Raw genomic sequence first — 27500 nt, 5'->3', positions numbered from 1 at the left:
GTTAAAGTCAATCAGCGGAGACGTGTCCTCAGTGGAGCTGCAGGTGAGTGGACACGCGGACCCACACACTTTCTCTCGGGTTTGTTGACATGGACTCAACTTGTTTGAGGAGTTTTCCTTTCGGTTCGTTTGTGTGTCTGTGTTGTGCAGCGGTGCCTCGTGGTTAACAACACAAACTCTCCCCAGGATCTGAACCTGTGCAGAGGACAGAGATGGAGTGGCGTCAGCAGACCAGTGTCAGCTGTGCACACGCGTTCAACGAGGCCCAGCGCTGGATCCAGGTTCTTTGTTTTCTTCTGGTTGTTCAACAAAATTTGAGATGTTTGTTTGTGTTTCTCTTTAATTAATCCTGTGCAAACAACTCGTGGAATTAGGTGTTTAACCCTCTTATGAACCAATTAATCAAACTGTAACTTTCATACAGGTCAGTGCAGTTCAAAGCCAACAATAGAAAAAACTAATTATGACTCAGATGTCATGAAAACAATTAAAACAATAACAACAAAAGCGGGAAGAAATAAAGGTAAATTAAGATTGGATAAAAACGTTAAAAAAAATCTAAATGTATATGTTTGTTAAACGTGATAAAAAACAAAGTTAAACATTTAAAACATGGATGATGTCTATCAACCGTAAAGCACTGCTCAAAGGAGGATTTAAGCTTTTTCAAGGTTTAGGTCAATTGTTAAGATTTTATGGCAATTTTTGTATTTCTATGCTCACATAGGTGTTCTGGACATATACGGGGATGGATGGGTAGTCAAAAAAGACACACGAAACTTATGCAAAATATTGACTGTAATAAGTTGCTGGTGTTTTAAATTGCTACAGTGAAATTGACCCCAAGGATAAATGATACGGATAGATTTGAGGATTACAGGATGTTTAACTCTTTGTGGAGCTGGTAGGAGTTTTAATATTAGCCAAACCCTTTCAGAGAACAAGAATCAAGAACAAAAACTTGTTTGTGGTCTGTATCATTAGCAATTAAACTGTCAACCTGTTGATGTTTTTAATGACTCAAACTCAACACACATAAACCTTGACTGTCTCTTTAGTCTAAAATGCAAATCGCACCTTGACAAGAATCGGGTAAGAGAAGCTCCTGGCACACTGAATCCTCTGTGGTCACCAGATAAACCTGATTTGACTGTGACTCAGAACATTTGAGGGACATATAGCAGATGATTAGAGAAAGTCAGTCATTATCTGTGTGTTTTCTTAACCGTCTGTCTGCTGAGATGTGGACGCTGTGACCTGTCTCCAGCTCTTTGCACACAAACTGTTGCTTTGTGATAGGAAGGTTTTGTCGCACACGCTTTGTAGAGGATGTGGTTTTGTTTCGATTGCGTTTTCTCGGTATCAGGCGGCTGCTCCTGTCCTAACGCTGCAGGAGTCATAATCCTACAATCATAACAAATGAATACAACTTGTAAACTATGGGCACAGTGAGTGTTGACCACTGCTTAATGGGGGCCATTAATGTCCATCGTATGAGTGGATCATTGTGAGCATTCTGTCCAGAGCTCCGTTGGCAGTAAGCCCATACCAATTTTACCCGATGACTTTCCTGCACTGATGAATTGTGTGGTTGTGGGAGTGTGTGTGTGTGTTCTTTTGTGTGTTTAGTGAGGAGAAAAGCAGGCCATGCTGCTTTTTAAGGAAATGCTAAATGGTGTCAATATGTTTGCTCTATTATTCCAGTGTTCCAATAGATTGGAGTATAATAAGCTTCCATGTGTCCAAAATTTTTTGCAGTTTATCATCAGCACAGTACATGCAGCAATTACACATGCATGTTTGTTCAGTGCCCACTGGACTGAACTGAGAAGGGACTGGATCGGCCTCTTCTACATTATGTAAACGGGTCATTAGCTTCTGGTGAAACCCAGAGCATTACAATCGGGTGTTTTGCTGTTTTTGATCAGTGTTCTCCATCTTAACCAATTGTACTTTTACTGTCCATATGGCTACAACTAACAATCATTCTTATTAGCTATTAATGTGCTGGTTCTCTTCTCCTCATTTTGTCTATAAAGAAATGAACTGCTCACGTGGATAACAGTGAAAATGTGGAAAAGATGTTAGAGAAAGTGGCACCTGATCAGGATCTGATCCAAACTTTAATTGGTTCTTCCACTGGAAAGTTGTGTAGTAGTTTCTTCTTTTTTTTTTTTTTTGATTTTTGCCTCAAACAAAGTGACAGGAGTGGAAAGGACCTCCTAGGCAGAGTTAAAAATGCTGAAAGCCCAAACTGATGACTTAGAATCCAAACTCCAAAGAAGATTCATTCTCTTTTCATGTCCGACGCTGAAAAGATTCACATCTTCACGTTTGCTTTGCTGGAACCGCAAATATTTGGCATATGTGAAAACAATTCCTGAGTTGATTAATCAATTAATCATCTTATTGTGGCGGCTCTAGATTTAACATGTTCGTATGAGCGATGTGTTAGAAGTGAATCACACAGATTCAGTAATGATGCATTTATATTTTAATGGCACAGTTTTGATCCTCTTGGATTTGAGAAACCGAAAAGTTTGCATGTAACAAACGTATCATCGAGGTCTGTTGGATCCGTGGTTTCTTCTGGGAAGTTGCTTATTGAAATGACCAATTAAAGTTTGAGTTTGTGGAACACACAGCGTCTTGACCACAAGTTTCTCTCTTTTTGTTCATCTGGCACTGCTTTGTTTGTCTGATTCCACCGAGAGGCCTAACGCTCGGTGCCCGCTGCCCAGTTCCACCAGAAGTGAATTGTGATCGTAGATTCCTGGGGGGACTAATTAGTGAGAAGAATAGTCTTCTGGGGCCTTCGGTTGAACCTTTTAATAGCCCCATTTTTATGTCCTCATTACAAAAGGCCCTCTTGCCTCGTGTTTACTGCAGACGTGAGGAATCATCAGGGTTTGGTTGGACTCTTTGTTTTGAAAAGAAAAGTTGTGTGTTTGTGGAAATGCTTGTCTAAATAAATTATGTAATATCCTTATGTTTAGCTGTCACATTGGGAGCATCTGACTTTGTCCAGTAGTTTGTAGAAGTTTTGGCTAAAACTTCACAATACCAAATTCATTAGGTTTTGTGTTTTTGCTGTTAAAATTACAAAAGATATTTTTCTGATTTGTTTCAACCATTGGAGGCTGTGTTAATACATAGACAGTCTTGGAAACTGGAAGTAGTTACTCCTTAAAGAAATAAGACAAAACTGAATGCATATTTATGTCGGGATAAAAATGAAATGCAGTGGTCAATCAATATGCTTAATTTTTTTTTAGGTGGTGACTGGAAAGTTGTTTGGTTGCAGTGACTTCCGAGCTGCCTTGGAGAATGGAGTCCTGCTCTGCGAGTGAGTAATGATGCTTGAATTTGGATGTTGTTTGTGACAGAGTCCGGCTAAATTACCATGTAAACCTATAGCTGCAGTACAGTTAAGATAATTTAAAGTTTAGCATACGTTTACCTAAACAAACCTATGAAGCCATATTCCAATAATAAATGACATGAAATGGACAAATTAGAAATCTCTTCACTCTACGATGCATCGATATGATACACGAGCCAATTAACTATTATTTATTTTCGTAATGAAATCTCTTTACTAGAAGTTCAAGATTATTAAACTCCAATCTATTAAGCTTCCCTTGAGGAATTAGACTGGTAATATTTTTATATAGATTTTCAAACACTAGCTGCACAAAGTTAAAATGTTCTTAAACTGTTTACTTTATTGTTTTGACTTCTAGTTTGATCAACCAGTTGAAACCCGGCATCATAAAAAGAGTAAACAGGCTGTCCACTCCCATCGCTGGCCTGGTGAGTGTTAAAGTGTTTTTTAAGTCTGTTTTTGTTTTGTTGAACAGTGTGAAATATCTACGTTAATAATTAACTCCTGTAGACAGTTATAATATACCTGGCATATTTAAATAATGCATTTAAAATATGTGATTATTGGTTATGAGCACAAAAGAAAAGAAGAAACCTGCTAGCCAGGAAGTCTGACACATTGGGTGGTTTCCTGTCCATGGCACTGAGAGACGGCGTTGCCACAATTCAAATGATCCAGAATCGAGGACCACAAACATGTTTTTTTATCAGGCATGAATACACATGCAGATTTATTTATTTCCCCTTCGGGCTGTATTTTGATGGCTTCATACAAGTATAATTGCTAAAACTGCCCAAAGCAAGAGCAGAAAAATATCAATTCCAACCATCCATCAGGGGCTGGTGATTGGACGGAGCCCGGCAGTGGATCCTCAGATGTTGGTTTATCTTGTGTGAGGTGCAGCAGAGAATTGCCAGTACCTTTGATGGCCTAAAGCACCCTACTGGTGGTTGTGCATGTTTAACCTGTTGACTGCAATTTAAAGGTCCTTGGAACATGACTGCCGACGTGTACCGTGGTTGTTTAAATTGATTAATGTATAAACAAGCTAAGATGTTGGCTGCTGCTCCCTGGGTGGTGTTGCTGTTTAAGCTCCGATGCAGTGGAAGGGAGGTCTCTGGTGGTTCATGCTTAGCTTGCTGCTAACTACAGAAGGCCGACTGGTTTTTCCTCCTTCAAACAAAGTGTCTCTCTAAGCATTAAAGTATGTGCAGCACCAAGCAAAATTAGCTTTAAGTTTCCAGACAACAGCCAAGTTCAGTTAGCTTCCACCGTTTATGTTTATAGTCCAAAGCTGATGAAATCTGATGCATTGACATTTTCCAGTTCAGGTAATGGTCACGTTGAGAGGATTTGTATCCAAATTATATAAATGCTGTTTAAAGGTCAAATGTCTGCAAAAATATTTGATAACAAAATTATATAATATTGAATTCATTTCAAATTAAGTTAAATATGAGAGGGAACTTTCATGTACAAAAATACTACTACTCATTAGTTCAGATTAATGGATACACTTTTTTTTAAGTGCTTATTGTTGGTGGTTTTAACAAAAGGTTGGTTTGTGGCATTTTACATACATGATGCCAGTTAAATTAACATTATCGCCCACCTCTTTATTCTTTTCACATGCTCTTATTTCTTTAACTGTGTCCTCTATATTGAACCTCCAGGACAATGTGAACGTGTTCCTGAAAGCCTGCGGGAAACTGGGACTGAACGAGTCCCAGCTGTTTCATCCAGGAGACCTGCAAGACCTGTCCACTCGCGTCACTCTCAGGTGAACACTGTCACTCCAGACGTGTGTGTGTGCACACGTGTGATCAAACCACAGAGAAGCACATATTTACCCAATGTGCTTCCACAATGATTTTAATGTGTCGGACATTTTTCATGCAATTATCCAATCAGCCAATCGTGTAGCAGCAGTGCAATTATGCAAATGCAGGTCAAGCGAATCAGATGACAGCAATATTTTCAATGACTATTGATTACGACTTCTATGGGGGCGGTGTGGCCTAGGGGGTAGAGTGGTCGTTCTCCAACAAGAAGGTTGCCGGTTCAAACCCCACTCTTCCCCATCTGCATGCCGAAGTGTCCTTGGCAAGATAATGAACCCCTAAATGGCCCCTCATAAATATTGAGTGTACTAATTTTAAGTCGCTTTGGAAAAAAGCATCAGCCAAATGACATGTATGTACTGTAATGACATCCAGTGAGCTGAAGATCTGTGGGTCACTGTGTTGATGAGTGAGGTCATTGTAGACTGAATTGAGCTGAAAGGATGGGGTAACTCAGATAACCACTCTTTACAACCTGTCGAACCTTGAGGTGAAGGGGCTGAGCCGCGGCAGAAGACCACATCCGGTTCCTCTCCTCAGCAATGAACATCAATCTGAGGCAGCAATGGACACATCACCAGAGCTGGATAGGAATTTGGCATCAGCGCCGTTGATCCATTATTACCTGCCTGTTGTCAAGAGTCCAGGCTGTGAACACTCGCAGGCCCTTAATACCAGGCAATCATCATTTGAATGCCACAGCCTGTCTGAGTGTTGTTTGCTGAGCACGTGCAGCCTTTTATGGCCACAATTCACCGTCTTCTAATGGCTACTTCCACCAGGATAATGCCCTATGTCACGCAGCTACAGTCGTCTCACACTGCTTATGAAAGCAGTTGAAGCATTATTGCGTAATGTACGATGGGGAACACACACACACACACACACACACACACTTTACTGCAGCACCTGTTTTTATAGGTTTGTGCTTTAGCATCATCGCTTCTTTGCATTTATAAAGATCTGAGCTCTGCCTAACAAGCGGCTGCTGTTCGAGTCGATCGCCTGCTGTCTGTTAGTCCTGATAGGTTGAGAGTTGCAAATGAGAAGTTTTCAAATGTCGCTTGAACGTCTCTTTATCTTTATTTTCACAGGCAAAGCTATTGCATGTCACTGTACGTGCAGTCATACTGTAAAAGTGCAGCATGATTCATCTCTTTTATTTTTTATTTCAGACGCGATGAAAGCAGCAGAAGACTGAAAAATGTAAGTTTGATTTCTCAATTAATTACCTCCGCAAAGTTTTCTGTGATTTAGCAGGATTACTTATTCATATTTTGGGGCGGTACAGGATTTATTTCAACATTATGAGATTGGGCCTTTTTCCACACATTCGTTAATCTCTGTTAGAATAATTCATGAATCTTGATGCAAAACAATCAGCCGTGTTTATGAGTGTGAGCAATTTGTTGCGGCTCAAAAATAAAAACGAGGAACTTGTGAATTTGAACGTGTTTCATGAGGCGATTGTCTTTTCTGATTTCCCTCTTATGGCCGATGAGTTTTACATTAACACTCTAATCACTTTACAACATGAGAGACAGTCCGACGCCAACATCTCATTTATCAACCCAATTAGCAGCACTTGTATCACGTTGGTTCCAGCTCCTGATGCCAACATCCCATCAGCATCAAGACTCTTCCAGAATCACAAGTGAACGATGGTCAAGGGGCTTGTTTCATGGCTCATCACAATAAGCTGGCATTGCCCACCACTTGGTCTCTGCCAAAGGGAAGACTTATGTTTTATCACTTTGACTTAAACTGTATCTGTAAACGTGTTGCCCCCAACAGTAATTACTGTGCAAACATGTGACGGCTGTACACGTGCACGCTTGTGTGCACCGCTGGTATTTTGCATGTTCCGCAGCTCATCAGGTGGTTTGGTTATCTGCAGAGACTCATTTGAATCACACAATGGCCGACGACGTGGACTCTGTAATGAGGCTGTTTGTTGCAGCACTCTTTCTTTGGAATGGTTGTAGCATTTTTCTTTGAATCAACCAATTAGGGTCAATTTGCAGCCATTGAAAGCCACAGTTTCCATTCAGGTTTCCAATCTCTCACACACACACACACAGACCCACAGAAGCCGAGTTATTCATACAGTACATGTTAACAGCTAGAAAAAGCCATGAAGGCTTGTTTACTCAGGTTTTGCAAATGAGGTAAGAGTTGAACTAATTTTAGTGTCGGTGGCTCAAATTGACTTGAATCATCATAATTTCCAATTTGTATTATTTGTTTAAAGCTGCACGTTATAAAATGTCTTTGTGCATAGTTCATTTTTTTTTTTTTAAACTCCCACATTTAATTGTATTGCTTCTCTACAATGTCTAGAACTGAAATAATATCTGTATTTAGCTTTCAGTCGTGCGGTAAAGCAGCTGCTACAGAGACTGATCAAGAATGATTGGTAATCTATACACATGCATTTATCAGCACTCAATTCTCATCTGTCATTTAACTTGCATTATGCTATCAAATATTTAGCCGTTACAATCTTCTCCAGGCCCGACATGGATCTTTATTTTCCGTCTGCTCTACGATGACTGTGTTGAGACAGACGGGGGGGGGAGTCTGACTCTGTGCTGTGCCTCTCCCAGAGCAGCAGAGGCGGCCGCTCTGCCAGGGAGAAGAGGGGCAGTACGTCAAAAATACATCCCTCGCCTCGAGGCAAATGAGAAATAAATGGTGTCCAAAACGCTTTAGTTGCTACAAAAATGAAACTCTAAATACCAGTAAGAGGCCCATATTTCACAGCCTTTACTCCCTGTCTTTTCTAATGGTTGACAGGTGTCTGCTGGCTGATGCCACTAGTGTTCTGGACCGTGGATGGGGGGTTTGAATGGGTCGTTTAAAGACCATGTGTTTAAACAGTGTTTCTCATGGCTGATGATGTGGGGACAGTGAGTCATATGTTCAGGGACAGAAGGGAAATGGCTACAAATGTCCTTTGGTTTATCCACAGACACATTTTTGATCAGTCCGTCCACTGCTCTTCTTCCAGACTGATATTGGATGGATTGACAAAATACAGGCGAGACCTACACTGCTCTTAGAAATGTCATCGTAATGTTCTGACTTTTAGAGTTTACACCCTCTCAAGTTGGATGCTATATGGGCTAATTTTAAACTTCTCAATGCCTCTGCTCCCCTGCGTCAGTATCGCTGTGTGTTGATTCAACCCCTCCACCACCCCAGCATCTGCCTGTAGGCTCCGACAGGGTGTTAAAGACATTTCTTTTCATCGTCAATATATTTATTTAATCGGATCTGGGGTAATTAAGTCGGAATGTAGTTTCAGAAAACTAACTATGCTGCAAAAGTCTTGACTGAATGATTTGGATTTTAGTGGTTTTAATGAAATTTCTCAACAGTGACATCTTACTTCACAACCTCAGGACGAATTTGAGTCACTTTAATGATCCACTGACTTTTCTTGTTATGTAAAAATTCTAGTTTGTCGAGCAAGAAAATACTAAATACCAGAAAAACAATCCTAGCTGTTAATTCCTCGTTTTGTTTGTGTGTTCGTCAACAAAAGTACTGAACAGATTTTCACCACACTCGGTGGACGGGCATCGACCAGCCCAGTTAGTTTGGTGCAGATTTATTCAAGGGGGCAATTTTCATTGTTTTTGCCAATTTCTCATGAAATATTATCTGAATCTTGGTATGAAAAAGAAAATCTGACATTTTTGCTGTTGATCAATGAGTTAATCAAATTTAGTGCGGATTATCAGACTCCATCACCCTTTTGTGTTTTTAATAAAAACTAGAAAAATGTGTTTAGGATTGTTTGGCCTTTAAATCTCACACCACCTAAAAAGGCCATTTTAGTCAAACAAACTAATTCAAGATGAACATTACCTTCTAACTTTATCATGTTGGCAATTTCTGTGGTAGCATACCGATAGCACCACTGGGTTTCCTTATTGTCTTTCTTCTAAACGTTTCCTGACTGCAGCACAGCTCAGCTTTTCCCCTCAGGACTTTCACAGTGTACTGTCCTTCCCCATTGGATGAGATACACCAGGCACAAACTGGCAGCTCTCTCCGACCTGCTGTGACAGGGGAGAGGCTGCAAAATGATAGTGTCACAAACAACAGCACTTGGATGTCACTTTTAAAATGAGGGCGGAAAAGGGTCTTGCTCCGTCTGTCAAGCTGACGGCCATTTTTGTCGGAGTGGTGGGGGTGGGCTGGCAGTTTGATTGAACTGTGTTCTGTGGGGTTTTCAGGCAGAGAGGTAAGTCATTGTAGCATCGGTGCTTTGCCTTTTTTGTCCTTTTATCTCTGACGGAATAAGTTGAAAGTTTAGTTTTATGATGTTCTGGAGAGAAGTAATAGCAGAAATCGCTGTCAGTGGTTTGGAATTGAAAAGATGAGAAACCAGTTCAATGTGTTCTTTTAACAGGAGTGCGGTTGTACTTCATGTTTATGCCTTTGATCTTCCTCAGGTTCTGATCACAAGCACTTGTGTACTTCATGCTTATGCCTTGGATCCTCCTCAGGTTCTGATCACCATCTACTGGTTGGGCCGCAAAGCTCACCTGGACGCGTTCTACAGTGGACCTCAGCTCAACTTCAAGGCCTTTGAAGGACTCTTAGGTTTGGCCTTGTCTAAGGTAAGCTGCTCCTCTAGCCTCTTTGGTTTGCAATCCTTTTTGTTTTTATTCTGTTCATACTGAGCCGGCCCTTTTATAAATCCAGTCCCTAGACGAGTGCTGGTACCCGGAGAGGGAGGAACCTCAGCGTATGAGACGGAGCTATAAGAGGGAGAACTCTGTGGACTGTGTTGACTCACCGGACTCCCGGCCCCTCCGCCAAAACAGTGAAGGTACAATTAACTTTGATCTCCTTTTTAACAGTTTGTGAACGTTGCACCATTTCAAGTATGAATCTTGAATTTGGGCACAAATGTAGTTTCTTAGTTTTTTTTTTTTTTTTTCGTGAGAAGACCTACCTGCTACTGTGAAACTGCAAAAAAAGCTTAGAATAGAAAAGTACACATAAAACTCTGATTTTGTCACTGCCATGCTTGGTGTCGCTGCGCGTCAGTGATAGATTGTGTCAAGTTCCACACTGTGGTGGTAAAAGTGTCTGGGATGGGAGAGGGTCAAATACTTGGCACAAATCTCCCTAAAGGCTTCAGCTGTGTGCAGACTCAGTCATCGACTGGAGGCTCCTGTGTTTCTCTGGTTTTCAGACTTTTTCCTTTCATTTGAACTTTATCTGTCGGTGTTAAGCTTTTGTTTCTCGCCCTTTTCCTCAAAACCAATTGTTTGTATGTATGATCACCAGGTTGGGGAAGTGATGCAGAAGCTGAGCAGGTCTTCAGAATGGAGACCTCACAGCACCCAGTCCATCAGACTAGGGGTCATATCCCGCAACCACTTCTACGGAGAAAGCAGAGACGAGAGGAGATTGGAAGCGACGGTCCACTCACCAGGTACTGTAGCTGAGGTGGTGGCTGCTTTACACAGCAAGTTCACATGCTGTGCCTAGCTAACTCATAGCTGATGTGCATTTTTCACATTCTGTTCCACTATAAATTAGTTTTTTCATAGTTTTTTTTGTAAGTCTAAACATGCATATCTTTTAGATATAATTCTTTTGAATTAAAAAAAGTAACTGTCTTTAATTGTGTAATGAGAAATTGGACACAAACGCGATACAGTAGTTGTATGTTGACAAACTATAAAACTTATGGAGCACATTTCACATTTGTCAAAACGGTTTCTGTTCTGAAGACGTAATGATTTACAGTTGAGTCTGATGATCGGTCAACTTTAACAACTTAAAAACAGCAGCCAATGCAAGTTATAATGAACATAATTTTAGTATATTGTCTCTTATTTTCTGGTTAAAACTTGGGTTATGAAGTTATAATGACATTTTAAAATACAAATAACAAAAACATGTTTTTCCATTTGAATATTTAGAAACTCAAAACATTGAGTAGCTCTGTCCAGGTGATTAAAGACCAAACGGCCTCTGAGTAAGTTTCTTGTTGACTTTATCTAGTTAGCCGTTGTTACTATGGTGACTAGAGGCTGTGTTAGAATGAGCTCCAGACTTGTAGCAGATGATGGGGGGGGGGGGGGCGGCATGTTGGCCTGAGGCTGCCACACCCACATGGGAGCAGGAGTTCAACTGTCTGAACAGCCCATCGTCCCTCCCGGCTCAGATCAGTGCCCAACAGACGACAGCAGCTCTTTGCAGAAGTAGACGATGATGCAGAGTACTAATGGTGAACCAGGAGATGCTACCTCCTGCACCGCTGCTTAAAAAATTAACGAACCTTGTGTAACCCTGTGAGCTTATCCTCAGAAGACTGTGAATTAGCATAAATCATACATTAATCATCAGTCACACTTGTGCCTTTTTAAAATTTGAAGCAGCTTTGTGATGTGGGAGATGATTTCTAAGATTCTTGGTGTTAGTACTTCACCCGAAGCGATGCCTGTGTGATCATCAGCTGTGAACACACCGCTCTTTGCTGCAGCGTCGACGATGCCCCCCCCGTCTCTCCCGAACCCCAACTCGCTCCGACTCCTCCCGAGTCTCTCTTTGATGAGGAGCTCTTCCAGCGGGCCCTCTGTGATGAGGACTCGGAAGACGACTCGACCGAAGCCGACCCCGTCCTAGATGACTTGTATTTCCGGCGGGTGCAGCAGGCTCTTCGTCAGATGTCTGTTCACCCCGATACCGACCGCTTCCTGCCTCGATACTGGACGCCCGAAGAGGAGACTCGCGTGCGCACCATCTACCTCGGCTCCCAGACAAGACCCTGGTATCGTAAAATGCAAGGCTTAAGGTCGGTGGGCTGCTTGTAATGCTCTGTGATGCGCGGCAGTGTGAGGGCACAGCTAAGTAAAAACTAATACAAGGAAGAGCAGGAAGGGCTCTTTTGAACTGTTGCCTTTTGCTTAATGTTCAAAGCTGTGGGTGCGTTGCTTGAACAGAAATATGACATGGCTGAGTTTGCAGGCTTGAGTCTGACTTAACAACTGAAGCTAAATTAATACTTAAACATCAAATATAACTTGCTAAGATAACTGCAGTTTGACATGACGTGTGGTTTCATGTTTAGCGTCAAATTGAAGCGTATAATTCATTATTTCAAGCAAACTAAATCTTAGTTTGCTTGGTGCAGGCATTAGCAAGTGCTACTGACGCTAGATGATAAACTAAAACCTCAACATTGTTTCTCCTTTTTGAAAACACTTGTTTATTTATCTTGTTCTTATTTAACACGTTCTCTTCCTTTTCTGTGATTCTAGCCACAAACCTCGGGGTTCTTCTGAGGAAGACTTTGACCTTGTGACGTCTGCTACTGGGCAAAACACCTCTACCGCAACTGGAGGGCCTCAAACCCATCACTGAGAACTTTCAATTCAAATGGATTTGTACAGCACCACATCATAACATGCATTATCTCGAAGCACTTTATAAAGTAAAGTCGAGGCCTTATCAAATTGTAGAGAAACCAGAAAAACTCTCTGTCCCGAGGGTCCACACCTAACAGGAAGTCTGAGAGCACTAACCTCCACCAAGGCCCAGCAGTCCCCTTAGGAAACTACTTTAAATTTGCTAGATCCAATTTTTTATTTCAATCTGTATCAAAATTGCATCACATTACACACATGGATCAGCCCCTAAACGTGCCTGATTATTTTTCTTTCATTATTATCTGAGACATCAATAAAAAATGTTGAAAAACCACCCTGGCAATGTTAAAACGTAAAACAAGTCCTGCATCTCTCCCCCCCCCCCCTTGATCCGCATCTGGACCTACATTTAATGCGTTCCTCCTGGGGTCATGCCCCGCCCCTCCCCCAAATACAGGGGAAGACATACAAGAGTCGTTTTGAATAATCTTCAAACAAGCACAGAGGGAAATCGAACTTCCCTGGTGGAGTTACTAAACATGATCTCCCAAATACAAATACCAACACTACACACTGCATACTCTGCTGATACAAGCTCTAACACTGTTCTACTCCTCATGTACCACATTGTCAAACAGATGCATTCGAAATTTCCAAATGTGAAAGGTGCAGAGGGGAACTTCATCCTTTTTTCTAAAGACATAAAAAGCTTTTTCAAATATTTAATGAGGTTATCAGACTAATTGAATGTGCTGTTGTTATTATCAGGCGTTCGCTGTGGTACTTTTTTTTTTTTATAGCACAGATGATGTTGAGGGCGTTTTGACGGCAACGTGCTGAGTGACTCATTGGATCATAATGGTTAATCTGATGACTCGTTCACTCATAGCATAACAAAAAAGTTATTTATACACATTGTGTGCTGTCCTGTTTCTACGTGTGCTACGATTAGATGTGGAATAATAAACAGATTTAAATACTGTGCAGCCTGTGAGTTTGTGCATTAAACTCAATCTTTCCATCAAGATCATTTGTGTGTGAACCCATTTGTCGTATCCCTTTTTTTTAAACCACAATGCATTGTTACATGCTGTTGTCCCCACGCCATCCCCAAAGCTGCTTTTATCCAACCAAATCTTTAGCATAATGGCGGTCATCCCTCTTCATGTGTTTCTTTGGTTCTGTAGAGCATATCACAACCAGGTCAGGCCTGAGACTCCCGTTCAGGTCAACCCTGGCTGGATCTGGTGAGTCCTAAAGTTGTGGGTGTAAAAACCGAGCGCTGGTGTTGTCGCTGCTTCCTCCGTGTCTGCTCTGGTTTGTATTCCGCTTGGCTGCAAAGTTACATTACTCTGCAAACTGGCTCCTGCTTGTTCCCGAAGACGGAGCATTTGGTGACTTGTCGGAGGAATTTATGACAAACCACAGGACTGATTGTAATCACAGTCCTGGTTGCTCGGATCAAATTCTGTCACTTTTGATTTCCTAGCCGCTAAAAGCTGCTGTAAGTTATCTGAATGGCACGTCTGACATCCTCTGTTGCCTGCAGCGGTGCCACTCTGAGTCAAATCTGTTGTGTTACCCAGACAGCAACATCTGCTGCCATTTATACTGCTGCGGTATTTGACTTGCATGGCGCCCCCCCCCCCCCCCCCCCCCCCCGCCTCGCACTTGATTATGGATTCTGTTGTTTGGATGCAGAATGTGTCGTGTTGCTGCTGTTGATACTGTTTTCCCGTCATGTGATTTGTGTGTGTCTGCATGTAGAAGCTAGTTGGTATGTTCGTCATGCTTGCTCGGCAACACTATGTTCTAAAGTGACACTAAAATAATGTGCCGTTGTTTTTAGATGGCATCTCCGCTCTGCGTATCCATTATTCATTTTAATGTCCCGTTTCTTTGTCTGTGTGTGAAACAGGAGTAAATCTCTCAGCGACATCCCGATGTTCTACCCTGTGCGTAAACTCCCCAAGCAGAACACCGGTCACGATGGGGGCCAGGACGCTGACACGGCAGAGGAGTGGCAGCAAGAAGACGCAGAGACGGGCAGCGTTCCCGGCAAGGAGAGCGACGCTCAGTGGCAGGATGTAAGTCATGTGGGTCTGTAAAAAACAAAGCAAGACTGAGTCAGGGGCACACAGGATTCTGTTTCCAGACAAACCCTGTTATGTAAAATGATGTAAATCATGGGAAATATGGTAAATATTCAAATCAATTTTCTCCTTTTTAATCTTCGATAATGAAGAGATTTCTCAATACTAATTTAAATTAAATGTTTTTTGCCTTAAAGCTTAAATTAAAGTGAAGCTTTTTGGAGAAGTGGAGACTTGTATATCTGCAAATTCAAAGAAATGGGGGTGGAGTGTATCATCTGGATAATGTGACACCATCTGAAGCTTGAGATCAGCTACAGGACCTTGTGTTGGGAGTTGGTTACACCTGATCAGATCAGTGCCCAAGGTCGAGATTGAACTTTCTGTGTCACAACAATGTGTCTGAGCTTTAAACATATTGAAAATGCTGTTAAAATGTAGTTTTATCCCCAAAAGCACCAGTTTCATTGGCTCATACGTTTGTTCCAGGACTTGACAAAGTGGAAGAATCGTCGCCGGAGCTCCAACACAGACCACCGCAGGAAGTCGCTGGACCGAGAGCATGTGATCAACGCCTGCTCTCTGTCCATGACCAATAGGGCCGTGAGCAACTCTAAGAACGACACCCAACGCGGCGCGATGCTAAAGAGGTACAATCCTGCAGTAGAAAAAAATGCTGACACTCTCAAACCCTGTGCATGGAAAGCCGCGGTGAACTCCTGTAATATGACCCACCTCCTCCCCCTCATGCTTTCTGCTTCCTTTCATTACATCGGCTCCTCTTCCCTTACACGCTGACTCCTCAGAGACCAGCCGCCACCACACAGGTGTAACCCCGCCCCCCGGCTCCACTCCACCGCTCCTCCGTCCAAATCATCAAGCTCTGATCTCCGGCCACACACTCGAGCTCTGCTGTCCCGCGGCTACGCCACTGAGGCACCTTACAGGCCCAGGGTGACGCTCATCACCTACAACTCAGCCAGTACGCAGGTGAGTTTACGGCTGTGTGCTCTGTTTCTCCACTATGGCTTTATTGAAATGTATTTGTTTTGTGTAATGCTGGTAAAAGTACAAAGAATAAAAACTAATCTGATAAATATAGCTGGATATGGTGCCCGCTCAACCGATGAGCTGTTGGTTGAACATGTAGGGAGTCTTGATCCGGCCCTGCTCTATTTCCCCCCCTCCCCACTTTTCTCTGTCCTGTCAAACAGAGATGTAAAGCCTTATAACATCTAATAAAGCATTTGAAAAGTGCAAGGCAGGGTGTAATCTATCTTCATTTTATGCTGCTGCATGGAAAACCCTGTGCCTGTGCTTTATTTCTCCTCAGGGATCACTGGTTGGCGCCATGCCTGCCTCCGATGGGACCATCCTGGGAGAGGAGACCCACTTTCCCTCCCTGGCCTCAGAGGGAGCAGGAGCCACCACACCCTCGGTAGACTTCCCGTTCAGCTCTCAGACTCAGGTCAAAGCTCAGGGCAGACCAGCTCCTCTCCAGCCCACATCTGAACCGGCTCAGCCCCAGAACGTTCCTATAAATAAAATCTCCACTCTGGTCACCACCTTGCAGCCCAAGGAGGCCACAAAATCCACCTGCACAGCATCTATGTTGAATCACAAGGAGCTTCCACCCTGCATCGATCCAGCCGTTCCCACCTTTGGTGCTGCTCCAGTGAATCAGACGTCTCTGGAGGACACGTCCCAGGAGGGGATCCTTAAGAAGACTAGGGAACCAGCTGAGAAAACCGCTGCTACCTACAAGTACTTGTCCAGAACTGTGTCGTGGTCCGGCTCGGCCAGCCTGCCCCGTGGCTACCGGCGGTCCGAGGGCTCGTCCCGTCTCTCCTCTTCGATCACAGCGAGACCCTTTGGGACCAAGCAGTCGAGGATGTCTTCGCTTCCGAGACTGTGCACTGTGAGTTTAACCAAATGGTCTGCACACAGTAAGACGCCACCTAGTGGACAAATAGTATACCCTGTACAATATCAAACGAAATAGACCTACATTGTCGCTGAAGACATTGAAAGTGACTCTCCAGCTGTTTCTTATGGTGATGGACAGGGTGCAGATAAACAGTAGATACACATAGGTGTGTCACTAGTGTGTGTTTGTCTAGATGGACGACATGACTGCTCCCCAAAAGAGAAGCCAAAGCTTTTTGATTGCCACCTGTTACCAAGGTCATAAATCTGCCCTCCTCTATGTTAGTGGATGGGACGTGGACCAAGCTAAAAAGTCAAAGTACACTTTTTCTCAAAGACCGTCTTTAAACACAGTCGGTGGTCTCTTTAGTCGAAGTTGAAAATATTCTCCAGCCGCCAGCTGCACATAATGTTTTACAGTCTAGACAGTTATAATTCTCCGGCTGTACTTCTGACTCCGTGTACGTTTAGTGCGCAGGGACTCGTAAGTCCGCCACATGGACTCTAGCAACTTAATATAATAAGAGTGTTTCCTGTGTGTGGGGGAGCTTGTGTTACCTTTTCTTTTGCCCTCATTAATAATAGGAATTCAGCCTCAACAGTCTGAACAGTGTCAACTCACTGCAAGATAACACACTTTTATTTCTCACGTCTGCCTGGAGAGTTAATGGAGCGATCCCATGCGTCTGCACCTTCCCTCTGAAGAAATCATCCTGTTTTTTTGTCTTTTTTTCATCTGCAGGTGGACGGCAGCGGTTTGCAGTTGAACAGCGAGACAGAAAAATGTCTTTATCCACCCACGAAATCTTCTCTTAAAAGACAGACTGCAGCCAGTCACCTGAGGACTTCACTCAGACTGAAGAAAACCAGCCAGATGAAGCCGAGTGGTTCAGATCAGGTGGTGGAGGGGGGGGGCGGGGGGGTCCATTCTCTCCACTCAGTCCTCCCTCAAGACCAACGGGTTTCACCATCAGCCCTGCACCCAGACCCAGCCACTACCTTATTCAACCCTTCAGGCCGAGCACTACAACAGCTCCACTCTGCCGACAACTACCAAGGTGAACTGTTGTTTTACATCACACAGCTTTACTGCCGTGTGTTTGTATTAATGCACTGGAACTGTGAACATCTGGGAACATCTGTGATGTCTTTAACTAGGATCTAATTGTTTAAACTGTTCTAATGAGGGACTGTCACATCTGTTGCATGTATTAAACTCTAGTTTATCAGTGTTAAAGAGATTTTACTTGGAACAATTATTAGACACTGAACTACTCCAGCTGATCATTTATTCTTACTTAACAAGTTAATCGAAATACATGGCACAGTTTTCACAGCATAAAATATAATTATCACAGAGGCATGTAGAGGGGAACCCGAGGAAGAATCCATTCAATTCTTCAATTTTGCAGATCCAGGAATTGGTTTTTCACTTTATTTAATATTGCAACGCTTTTCTACATTTGAGTTGATTTCTCAGAATAATTCATAGATCCTGGATTCAAAGAGTTTAAATATGGTTTCACAAGAAATATTTTGGGCCCTGGTAGAGGAACTCTAAGTGCCATTCCAGTTAACTATTGCTTATATTAATATAGCTTAGTATTTTTTTTTAAGAGGAAGATGTTAGTATTTTGTCAAACTGCAGGAAAAACCTTTTGCACTGTAAAAATAATTGTAATCCAAGTAGGTGACAGTTTTCAGTCTGTTATTGTTCATGCTGGTTCAGCTTCTAGTCTAACACTTTCTAGATCTGACTCCTCGGTTTCAAACTGCTTTTCTAGTCTGACAATTTAAATGTCAGTAAAATACATGTTGTCACTGTTAATCTTGTTGTAAACTTAAAGTACCACGACCCTCACTCTGGACAATGACATAAGTCCGCCAACCTCAACCTGAGTCTCATATGTGCACCAACTGACTTCAAGGGCTAAGATACCTTTTCCATGCACTGCTTTACCAGCATTCACTAAAGCTGAAACAAAACCAGAAAACTATAAAGTGGTCACTTATAAGAGTATCCCTGTATTTATTCAGCAGGCCCTCAAGTCTCTGATTTCCACCAGGAAGTACAGGACATTGGATCACAGGGTGTCACCTTAACGTGTGTGTGTGTTTCAGGTGGATCACAGTAACATGAGAGTGAGCCTTACCCTTAAACCCAAACGGGTACCAGACTTCGGTTTAGAGACTCACTGGGACTCGACAGGAGCGAGAGTAAAGTTCATCCAGCCCGGTAAGACGTTTGCTATATTTAACTCTGCATCACTGTAATTTTGTAACATGAATTATTAATTGCACATGGACTGAAATAGTGTCGTGATTAGTCCGTCGAACATCGTCTGCTACGACGTGCTCACATATTATTTTCCACGTCTCGCTTTGCTTTCGCACACAGCCGGCACTTTGGAACAGTCACACACCACACTGGCTGCTCAGGTTACAGAGTGGAGATATAAAAATGAATTTGCTGCATCAATATCTTGAGAGCCAAAATGATAGTGCAGCTAAATAAGAGTGCAGAATTATGCAAACAAGGAGAAATGTGCAAATCATCCACAGCAATTATGATAATGATGTACATGAGAGGAGAAATGATCATTGGGTGGTTTTCACTGATGCACTCATTCCGGATGTGTGTGTGTGATTTAAAACTCCACCATAAATGTTTAATTAGATGTGAGAGAGGTGTCACTGAACTCGCTACTTTGCAGTTTTTCTAGACAGGCCCACTTTTTGACTCGCGAGCAGCAACCTTGTCCTCCCGTTACTGCTTGTTTCTCACTTTGTGCTGAGCAAATAAATTCTGACGCTGGCACCTCTGGGCCGCGCTGTCCACGCTCTCATCTTCCTTCATTGTCCTGATGCCTGCCCCCCCTCCCCTCCTCCACCTCCGTCCATCCCTCCCTCCTCAGGCAGTCCAGCGGAGCTCTGCCAGCTGCGTGTGGATGATGAGATTGTGGCTTTTGATGGAGTGGCGGTGGCACACATGAACTACAACCAGTGGAAGGATAGAATGGCGTCCGCCCTGCAGACCGGCAATTTGAGCATGGACATTAGACGCTATGGCAACAAGGGTGAGATAATGAGCCAAAAAAAAAGGATCCATTTGGTCTTTTAGCTCCTGGTGGTTAAATGTTTTGATGGTTTAAACGCTTGCATCCCAAACGTTGGTGGATCACGTGGCCTCGGATGTAATGGCTGGTCTTTGTCATTAGATTGGAGCTCCAGTGAGGGGGATCATCCCGACCAGCCGGGCAGGAGCAGGATGACCCTCAATCTGACGGCCGCAGCGCCCGGTCTGATAGGTTGTCCCGATCACCATGCCAACCGAACTGCCTCTACAGAAACCGCAGCTTTGAAACTCAACGGGCACAAAGGCAGCGTGAGCAATGCTTCAGCCAGTTATCGACTCTTTTCAACAATGGATGCACAAAGCTTCTGGTGGTGCAGTTTAATTAGTGGGGGTCATGAGGTCGATCTTGGTTTTTCTTTCACCTGCGCAGGTTGAACAAGGTGAAGTCTTGGATGGAGGATCTGCTGAAGGCCACAGCACGGCCAAAAGCAAAGGTAACAACAAAGACTACGAATCAAAACATGACTCACATCATCTGTAGGAATAAATCCTCGGATACAGTTTGTAATTCTCTTCCTTTCCCCATGTTAGACGTTAATATAATGATCAGGAACAATCAGAAAAGGAGGGCAGAGTTTTTCAGACAGAGAGGTAAAAATCCAGTTTGAAATGTAGCTTTGGTGGCTGGAGCTTGGCTTGGGTAATTGTTTGGCATCAAATGCATATGCTCAGTATGCTACGATTTTGAGAAGGAATAAAAGAAATTGGATGATGCACCAGGATTAGATGAGGATTAAGGACTTTTTAACTTTAGGACCAACATGAAAACAGCTGGGTCTTAGAAGTCTAATGATTTATAATCTGAATTTAGGTCGTAAAGTCTTGCATCCTAAGTCTTGAATTAATTTAGCTGCGTCTTATTTTGTAAAAGTTCATGCAACGCTACTTCCTGTCATACTTTGTGTTTGTCAGCATCTGCTCTAGTTATTTCTCAGTGATACAAATATTAGCACGCTGTAATAAATCTACAATGGAGACCAACGTGTAACTGATCAGATCAGGTCTTTAAGCACGTTGGTTAGAATTGATCTTGGCAGATACCTTCTGTGTCTGCCTGTAGTTTGAGATAAAACATGGCATTTCTATTTTATCCTCAGATATGGGTAGGTGTAAGAGATTCTAGGATTCTGATACGACTTCATATCGGTTCTACTCAACATGAACTTGTTGCAGCCTGCGAAAACAGTACTTTTATTCAAAGCATTCACATGCACAACTATAAAAGTAGCATCACCATGAATTAATGCCAACTTTATATCTGCATCAAAAATCTGGCAGCACCAATCAGGTCTCTAATGTCCTGTGTGTTGTTAGCAGGTCCCTCTCTTACTGTATGTTCCCGTGTTCTGTCTGACTGGGTTTTACTTTTTAATTGGTTACGTCCTCATTCGTTTGCACAATGACTGGTTTGTGACGCTGCTCTTCGTGGCTGTTAATGAATCTGTTAATGTGTGTCCTGCTACAATGGCGTCTCTCTTCAGGCTCTGCAGGATTCAGCCCATGGGTTTACTTATGTGGTAAATGTTTTCATTGTATGTGGTGTTATTTTTTTTTTACTGTACTCATAGATACTATAGGCTAAAATGTGTTGTGGAGTTGATCTGCAAATGAACAAAGCAGATTTGTGTGGTCATGGAGTGTGATTACTCTTTTTAATTGCTTTAGCATGCTTAACTGTTTGCTTAACTGTTTGTTTTCAGAAGTTGTGTGCAGCATCTTTAGGCTGGGGAGACATTAGCAGACTCATTCACAGGTTTAATCTTAACCACTCATTACCTGTTTGATAGTTCGCTTCATATGTTAAACTGATACCTGCACACCAAGGTCAGGACAGGTACACAATACATTGATTGTGTACATGATGGTATTTTGGTATATATTGACTAGACAAACAATTGAGAACAGTTTGCTTAAAAAAGCCAACGGTAAGAAAATATTAAAAGCTATTTGAAGATGACACAGCATTGGAGCTCGGATACAGAAATAAAAAGTTAGTGCTGAGTGAAAACAGGATAAAAATAAAACCTTTACAAAATGATTAAACTAAATCCGAGCCAGGAGAAAGCACACATTTTAGGGGATTTAAAAGAGGATGAGTCTGCCAGACTCTGGTTCCTGGTTCAATTCCCGGCTCCTTCAGAGTGCATTGAAATGTCCCTGAGCAAGACCCTGAACCCCCTCACCGCTCCTGATGCTGTCATGACTGTGTGACTATCAAAGTTTTCGTGCAGCTCATAAAGATTCAGCAGAGCATTTGTCGGGTATCAAACTAAAGTGTGATGCAGACATAAGAGAGAACCTCCCATGTGTGACCCAGCTAATGTGTCCCCGGCCTCCGTGTGGTGACTGTGTGACCTCCATCACACCGGGTTCTCTTTGCTCACATGTTGTTCTCTCACCCAGGAGGTTCCGAATCTGCGATATCTGATGTAAGTTACCGCACCGCTTCATCAAAGCTCCGCTCAGACATACGCTCTGTGTGTTTGTTCAAAGAGTCTGTGCACTGCTCTGTGATGATGCTGCAGCCCACAGTCTGTCTGCGTGTCTCCAGCTCCAGGTGCCGTCCCTCAGCCCCTCCTCATCCAGCTGGTCGTGGGACCGAGAGGAGGATCGACGGCGACAGGAGAAGTGGCAGGAAGAGCAGGAGCGCCTCCTACAGGTTTGAGACTTATATTCTCCCAGCACAGAATCACAGAAAGGAGTTTATTGCTTTTTATTAATCATCATAATCATCATGTATCCTCTTTTTTATAATTTTTTTTCCAAGGAGCAATACCAGCGGGACCAGGAGAGACTGGAGGCAGAGTGGCGCAGGGCACAACAGGATGCGACTGGGGACTTGTGCAGGAAGTCGGTGGTAATGTTGTGCAGTCCTCTGAGTCTTTTCTTAGCTGCAGACCATTTTTAAGTTAACAGTGTTTATAATGAGTAATAATTAAATGTTGCTCTATAAAGTCATCACAGAAAGTGCTTTTCAATGATAACCTCAAGTTTAAAGACTGATCTGTGGCCCCTGGATGGTAGGACTTTAATTACCAAACTCAAGAGGTTATGTTGTAGTCTACATTTGTTTGTCTGTTGTTTAGCAGGATTGTGATAAAAACTACTGGACAAATACTACGAAACCTGGTGGAAGGATGTGATATGGCTCAGAAAAGAATCAATAGAATCTGGATCAGGGGATGGATCTGGAAATATTTTCCACTTTTTTTACATAATGAAATAGGGCGGTTTTCAACAATTTTTAATTATCTGTTATGAAAAAACTTTCCAACCAATTTTCATTACATTTTGTGGAGGGGTGGGGAATAACACAAGGGAGAAGACATTACATTTTTGTGCAGCTCCAGATCAGGGACTGATCCAGGGATTATTTTTCTCATAATAGTTCATGGATTTTAGCCATTATTTAAGGGGACTGAAACTTATGAATGCGTGAAATCCGTTGCAGATCCAAAAAGTTCTAGATCTTGTGAATTTAAATGTTTTCTAAGGGGACTTCTCATCCTTGGCAGAGCTATGGGGTCTCTGAGGTTTCAATCAATATTGAATATCATTGAAATTCTATCCAGTTTTTCTCTTAATACCGTTTTAGGAATACTGATGGCGGGGCCCTGGTCAAAATGATCCTTCAGGCATTTTTATATTATAAACTATATTTTTTTCCATGTATTTGAAGCAAACCACCTTCCAGATGACCAATGGCGGTGCGGGCCCTGCCAGAACGCAGCTCCATGTGAATGCCCTGTCAACCAGAGCTGCAGGAGAAGAGCAGAGGCCTGACGGAGACGAGCTGAACGAGTCGGGACGTAAACCTCAGAGTGATGCACGCGGACAGCAGAGGGAAGCCATCGCTGAACAAGACTGGTGAATTCACTTTTCTCTGCGTGTTTTCATATCGCCAACATGTGTCAGATCTCTTCATTCCTCGCTGAATGTAACAGTTCATCTTTTGTGCAATTTCATGTGGCAACATTTTATTTCTGACTGCTTCTAATGTTGTTCACGCTGCACCTCAGGGCTGTGGAATCCTGTGGCTTTGCTCAGCTGTCTACTGCACACAGGTCAGAACAAGATAAGCTCAGTGTGTCTTTGCCTTGAAGCCAGAATAAGCATGAAACCAGATCAGTGTAGACCCTGAAAACCCCCCCAAGTCAAACTCTGCAGAATGATGTCTGTGTCTCTCTCTTAGGGCGAAGTCTTTGTCCTCCCCGGCCTTAGCTGGCTCCCACAAACAGACGCGAGGTTAGTCCGCCCCCTCTGTCATTATGTCTCCCCCTGTTTTGGTGATGGACGGACCTAACCCCTTTGACTTTGATGGGTCCAGGTGATCAGAGGAAAAGAAAGGGACAGTCCCTGTGTAAGAGTGAGCAGGACAGGCAGCAGATTTTGGAGGAGATGAAGAAAAGGACTCAGCTTCTGAGAGACAACAGCTGGATACGTCCGCGCAGAAGCAGCTTTCCCAAGGAACCAGTCTACGGCGTGGATCCTCTGAAGAGGTGGCTCCTGTTTTTGTATCTCGTGGAAACTCGATTTCAAATTGCACCTAACCTGGCTGATTCCCTGATGTTTTTCTGAATCGTGACCTCTTCCCTGCAGGTACGAGTCTCTGGACGACCTGGACGCTTTGCGTCACCCCCCAGTTTCATCCGCCACATTCGGTTTCCCTCGTCCACACTCAGCTGCAGGCTCCTGCGCCCCGAGCAGGAACTGCTCCTCCCGCTACAGCACCGGAGCCATTCTATCCAGGAAATATGTATCCATGGACCCAGTTCATCACGGCAGGTAATGGACTGTCGAGCCTGCCTCTCTTGTGTTGTTTTCGCTATGTTCTACATCTTGGCCTCACACACTGTTTACATGTGCAGCAGCCATGGTGATAGAAGCCCTTAGTCTCTGCTTCACCTGGTTCCAGGTGAGAGGTCATGACTGGGTTAAGGTGCAGTCACAATAGGTCCAATCATCGTGCATAACTACATTGTTTGTTTTTTTCCTAACTTTGGTTGCTCAGTTAATAAATAAATGGCCTGTACTTGTAAAGCCCTTTCTAGTGATACACACACACACACAGTCATATAGTGCATCTACGGGAGCACTTTTTCTCTGAGAATAGCAGAGCTGTCAGGTGTAATTTGGCGCTCAGTATCTTGCCCAAGGGCACTTTGGGCACGTGGAATGAGGAAGACTGGAGGACTGACTCCCTTGAGCTACAAATTGAATGTGTTCTTCCCTCTGACCCATTCTGTATCATTCCACATTTAGTGGTAGTCTTGCTTGCAAACAAGCAAACGGACAGGGGTGAGATCTATATTTCCATCATGCCGTCTTCACTCTCTCTCCATATTTCTGTTGTGTCTGGTATTTCTCTCTACATCTCTATTCTTCTGATTGGTCTAGAGGAAAAAAACAGCCCACTGCTTTGCTTTGCTTTTAGACAGTCTTTGTTAAAATGTGGCTGTCAGAGAGCCCCACCAGGTTATTAGCATGTAGATGTGAAAGCTGACTCACCTCTACAACTCTCTGCTCCATATGAGTAACACACACAGCACTCAGAATATGTATACACTACACAGGATTCCCACAGGTCCCTGAAATCCTCCAATGTTTGAGAGAGACGGAAATTAATGTTTTGGAACTTTTCAAATAAACGATAATACAACAAGTTTCTCCTCCTCAGTCTCTGCTCTTCCACATAATTATGTCTCAATATATTGTTTTGCTGTGTTGGAAAAGGCAGGAGGCCACATAATCTGCCATCACTGTAACCACGCATTGTTTATTCAAATATTTTTATCTGAGTATTTGTAAAGCTGCTAGTTCTCATTAAAGAAATCCCTATTGCTTTAAAAGAGATTCATCTCACACTCTGCCCTGTTGGGTCTTCTATAGGCAGAAGGCCTGTTGGGTCCTTGAGATATCCTTGGGTTTGAAGATTAAGAGTGTGTGTGTGTGTGTGCGTGTGTACCCTGATAATATACCAAAATAAAGTTGAATGCTGTGTTCAAATGATGTTCCCAGGTCTGCTGGATTTCTCTTAAATAGATTATTTTCTCACTTCCCTCCTCTTCCTCAGTGTGTGGGCTGCCGCCGATGTTTCGGAGGAACTGAACCTGGAGTCCAGGTTCGAACCTGCAAATGGAAACCCCACTGTGAGCTATGACCAAGTCCAGTGTGAGTATCGATCTCCATGATTGACCTCAACATGTCACCCGCCCCTCAGTTTCTGTTCCTTATGGTCGTAACCGCTCCAGATTGTCATATTTTTTGCTCATGTGAAACAGGGTTTCTGCAGAGTCTATTCTAAAATTCAAGTATCAATCGGAACTGAAAAATTCTTAAATACTTTATGGTATAATGTACTAGATCTTAAATATGTATGAGTGTCTTAATTATACATTAATAGAAATTTTGGCCGCATGCATAGTTTTTAATGATGCAGATAATAACGTCTTGTAATAAAACATTCTGCTCAGAATTTATCACTGTTCACTGTGGCCGTGAGAGACTATACCTATCAACCTGCAGCTTGAGAGATATTCAAGGTTATCAGGCTACTTCACCTTATCTTTAATTACAGGGAATTGTTAAGTAATTCTGGGATTCTTGATATTCCTTCATCTGACGTATGTAAAATGGGTCTTACATTTCATAAAAGGTCTTAAAGTCTTTCATTTTACTTGTTGAATGCTGCAGAATCACAGCTTTGAAGATTGTATGGCCTATTCCTCGTCGAGACACTAAAACCTATTGTTACTGAACTGGATTTAATCTCTGTCACCAAAACTTCCAGTCAAGTAAAACTCTGATGTGAATTAACCTTTTAGACACTGGCTCCTCCTACATGTGACCGACATGCAGTGCTCCGGGTCACAGAGTGAGCAGCCGAATATAAACTGCGGAAGTGCAGTGGAAACAGTCCACACAGCCGAGCCGTGACCTTTGTCTCTTACAGTAACTGTTTGTGAATTTAAGATGTTGAAGTTCTGTGGATCCTCAAGCAAAGATTCTGAATCGTTGCTTTTTAATCAAATGTGCTACTTCCTGTCTCTTTTCATGCTAATTTATTTCCCAGCAAATGTAGATTAATATATGAAATAAAGCAGTAAAGAGATTTATTATAATTGTAATTAGTGTTTGGTTAATGCTTTTATTGTAGTGTTAGTGATGCTGTTCATTAAATCGTTTTGTTGTCTTGGATCTGAGCCCGTTAGTGTGTTAAATACAGATATTTCTTGTTGATGTAAATCATGTACGGTGGCACATTCTAAACACTGTTCTGTTGAAATCTCACCATGTGCACTTTGGGGTGAATAAGTCAGTGGTTTACATATAACAGATGTATTTCTCACATGAAAATGGGCGTCTTAACTGAAATAATTTTGTAAATAAAGTGCACTGAACATTATCAGCAAATGCTTTGATTTTGTTATTCATTAACGTGCCACATGATGGCATCATTGGTCTCATAGAGAAACAGACATTTCATTGATGGAAATAAGAACACAACACTCCCGCAGACTGAACATTTTCAAAATGTTGTTTACTTGCTGAAGCACATTTTGACTTCTGTATGGTCTTGTGCACTACTAACATTTTATTATATTGGAACAAACACTGGAGCTTGTTGTTGAACTAATGACTAGCTGACTGTGATGTTATCCAGAGGGATAATTTACTAAACACATAAGAATTAACAGCAGCTGTCAGATTCCGTGCGTTTTT

General features: G+C 42.7%; 1 protein-coding gene across 1 annotated transcript; it reads left to right on the top strand.

The window, feature by feature from the left end:
- Window positions 1–27183, top strand: LOC128443303 (LIM domain only protein 7). The gene is made up of 31 exons (XM_053426007.1): window positions 1–43; window positions 187–281; window positions 3276–3346; window positions 3744–3813; window positions 5059–5165; window positions 6402–6432; window positions 9744–9857; window positions 9943–10069; window positions 10534–10681; window positions 13811–13870; window positions 14542–14710; window positions 15206–15366; window positions 15523–15706; window positions 16050–16634; window positions 17385–17526; window positions 17570–17700; window positions 18764–18878; window positions 19558–19719; window positions 19861–20027; window positions 20149–20212; window positions 20310–20369; window positions 22182–22207; window positions 22330–22437; window positions 22546–22635; window positions 23458–23645; window positions 23798–23842; window positions 23971–24023; window positions 24106–24277; window positions 24378–24563; window positions 25852–25949; window positions 26603–27183. Exons 2-31 carry the CDS (start codon window positions 213–215, stop codon window positions 26623–26625), a joined length of 3726 nt encoding a protein of 1241 aa, XP_053281982.1. The 5' UTR covers window positions 1–43; window positions 187–212; the 3' UTR covers window positions 26626–27183.
- The last annotated feature ends 317 nt before the right edge of the window (window positions 27184–27500 follow it).

The sequence above is a fragment of the Pleuronectes platessa genome, chromosome 1, assembly GCF_947347685.1.
Source record: "Pleuronectes platessa chromosome 1, fPlePla1.1, whole genome shotgun sequence".
In the NCBI taxonomy this organism is placed as follows: Eukaryota; Metazoa; Chordata; class Actinopteri; order Pleuronectiformes; family Pleuronectidae; genus Pleuronectes; species Pleuronectes platessa.
Note: the sequence above shows the minus strand (reverse complement) of the source record. Positions and strands in the feature narration are given on the sequence as shown.